This window comes from Oncorhynchus mykiss, chromosome 23 (assembly GCF_057628025.1).
Source record: "Oncorhynchus mykiss isolate SJ-2025 chromosome 23, ASM5762802v1, whole genome shotgun sequence".
Lineage (NCBI taxonomy): Eukaryota > Metazoa > Chordata > Actinopteri > Salmoniformes > Salmonidae > Oncorhynchus > Oncorhynchus mykiss.
This window is the reverse complement of record NC_143044.1, coordinates 16912287-16914828: the sequence shown is the minus strand read 5'-3', so window position 1 is coordinate 16914828 and position 2542 is coordinate 16912287. Positions and strand designations below refer to the sequence as shown.

Here is a 2542-nt window from a genome sequence, read left to right as displayed (position 1 = left end):
GCACATGAGCATTTATTTTGTTGGTGTTTGTGTTACGAAAATGGCCATTATAAAAAGCAGAACTTACATCCATAGTTTGCCGAAAATTGTTATTGCTCTTTATGAATCTAGTTTATATTATCGATATCTATGAATCATACCACAACCTCAAAATACCCAAACTAATATTCACTATAATGTTTTCTAATATTTGTATTTGTAATTTTATTTAGCAAATTGTGATATAGGCATACTCTGCTATTAGACTATATTCTGTGTTCGGTTAGAGTAATTTGCCTATTGTAGCCTACTTCCAAAGAAGCTCAGGCCAAACATTTCCTTTTGTGCTGCTAACCCTGTCCTAATTTGCTACCTAATTGGACTATATGAGACCAATAACACCACAACGCTACAGCCTACAGCCAAAGCGCAATGTAAGGGTGGACTTCGTTGTTATCGCGTAGCCTACACCCCCTTTCTCTCTACCTCTCTCTCTCTCTCTCTCTCTGCCCGTCTCTCCCCCCTCGTTCTACTTCCCATCTCTTCCTTAATCCCATTTGCCATTGTACATGCCCAATCGCCGTATACTTTCCGCATTTAACTTGGATGACATTTTTATTTCATCATTAGCATCCGGCGCCAGACTGACGCGGTGGACACAGTTGCATTTTGACTAAGGAGCGCACAAGACTTGGATGCAATATCGATATTATTTTGTTCTCTCTGAAGAATATTTACTTTTCTGATGTGTATTTTATTTTTGTCGTTCTCGATCATCTGGTAATCAAGACGATATTCCTAATTTAAAACATCGCAAAGAAGGACAATTACCAGTCTTCTATTTGAATAATATCACAGTTTCTAAGTCATTTAACACTTACATTTGTGGTCTAAGGCATTAGGACCACAACCTCCAAGCAGCAATGCCCGAGACGGCGCAAGAGACGTGCACTCCGGTGAAAGACTCTCCCTTCTTCATTAAGAACTTGCTGAATTGTGATAGTAAACCATCCAAACCCAAGCCCATCTTCGCCTCGGCAAAGGTTGCTTTTGAAGGGGGCTTTTCTCTATCCCAGGTCGGGGACTTCAACTTTCCTCGCTTTGAGTTACCCACACAGAGGTTTGCCTTACCGGCGCACTATCTGGAGCGAGCCTCAGCATGGTGGTATCCCTACACACTCAGTGCAGCCAGTCATCTACACAGAACCGAAGGTAAGTCCATGAACATCTGATTGTCATCTCTTTCTTTACCTTTTACACTATCAGAAAACGTATAATGTGCGTAATTTGTATAGTGTAAATTGCTATTGATGCTGTGGGTTGAGCTTTCATCTGTCAAATGACATTCATAAAAGAATATACTCAGCAAAGTATGTTGTCACTTATGATAGGTATTCAATTTAACGTTAGGCCATTGTCAACATTGCATGTTTCTATTTTTATTTGACGCGTTCGTTAGGCCATTGTCAGCACTGCATGTTTCTGTTTTTCTTTTACGCGTTCAAGTGAATGGTATAGCCAACTGCTATTTTATATATTTGCTAAAGCATACCCAGTGTCGACGAGGTATTGAACATGCAGTCATGTTTATAACCCATATTTCCTGTCGTCATTTTAGTTGCGGAGAAGGCAAGAGCAAGAGACTCCTCTCCAACCTCGTGCACGGATCGCGACTCGCCAGACCTGGTGCTCAAATCTGACCCAGACAGCAAAGAAGACGAGGACAACAAAAGTGGGGATGAAATAGTTCTTGAAGAGAGTGATCCTGAGGACACAAAGAAAGACAGTGGGGTAGACGACTGGAAGAAAAACGAGGACGGTGGGGACAAGAAAGCATGTCGAAAAAAGAAAACACGCACAGTGTTCTCCCGGAGTCAGGTGTTTCAGCTCGAGTCCACCTTTGACATGAAACGCTACTTGAGCAGTTCGGAGAGGGCCGGATTGGCAGCGTCTTTGCACCTGACAGAGACCCAGGTAAAGATTTGGTTCCAGAACAGAAGAAATAAATGGAAGAGACAGCTTGCCGCTGAACTAGAGGCTGCCAATCTGAGCCACGCCACTGCACAGAGGATAGTGCGAGTGCCCATCCTCTACCACGAGAACTCTGCCTCAGAGACTGGCAGTGCGACCGGGAACGTGCCTGTGAGCCAGCCGCTCCTCACCTTCCCTCACCACCTCTATTACTCTCACCCAATCGTCACCTCTGTGCCGCTACTCAGACCGGTCTAAAAAACAAGATGTTGTTGTCTATATTCCTAACTCGTACAGAACACTACACAATACAAACTAAAACAATATTTTTGTAAAGAAGAAAAATAAAAATAAAAAAGAGAGCCATGCTTTCTGTCAAAGAGGACCTATTGCGCATTTTTATATTAGACTGCAGTTTACATTTTCTCTGGTATAATTTCACACTATTAGCATATTGTTATTATTAATATTAAAAGTATTCTTCTAATTATTGTTATAATAATAATTATAATTAGGTCTATTATTATTAGGCCTTTTGTTATTATAGCAGCTTTGAGATCATTTCCGCTAAGACTATCCAGTTCACACTGCC

General features: G+C 41.5%; 1 protein-coding gene across 1 annotated transcript; it reads left to right on the top strand.

Moving 5' to 3' along the window:
* Positions 1–519: 519 nt before the first annotated feature.
* On the top strand, positions 520–2335 carry LOC110502503 (homeobox protein HMX3-like). The gene is made up of 2 exons (XM_021580561.3): positions 520–1191; positions 1598–2335. The coding sequence occupies exons 1-2, from the start codon at positions 903–905 to the stop codon at positions 2206–2208; spliced, it is 900 nt and encodes a 299-aa protein (XP_021436236.1). The 5' UTR covers positions 520–902; the 3' UTR covers positions 2209–2335.
* The last annotated feature ends 207 nt before the right edge of the window (positions 2336–2542 follow it).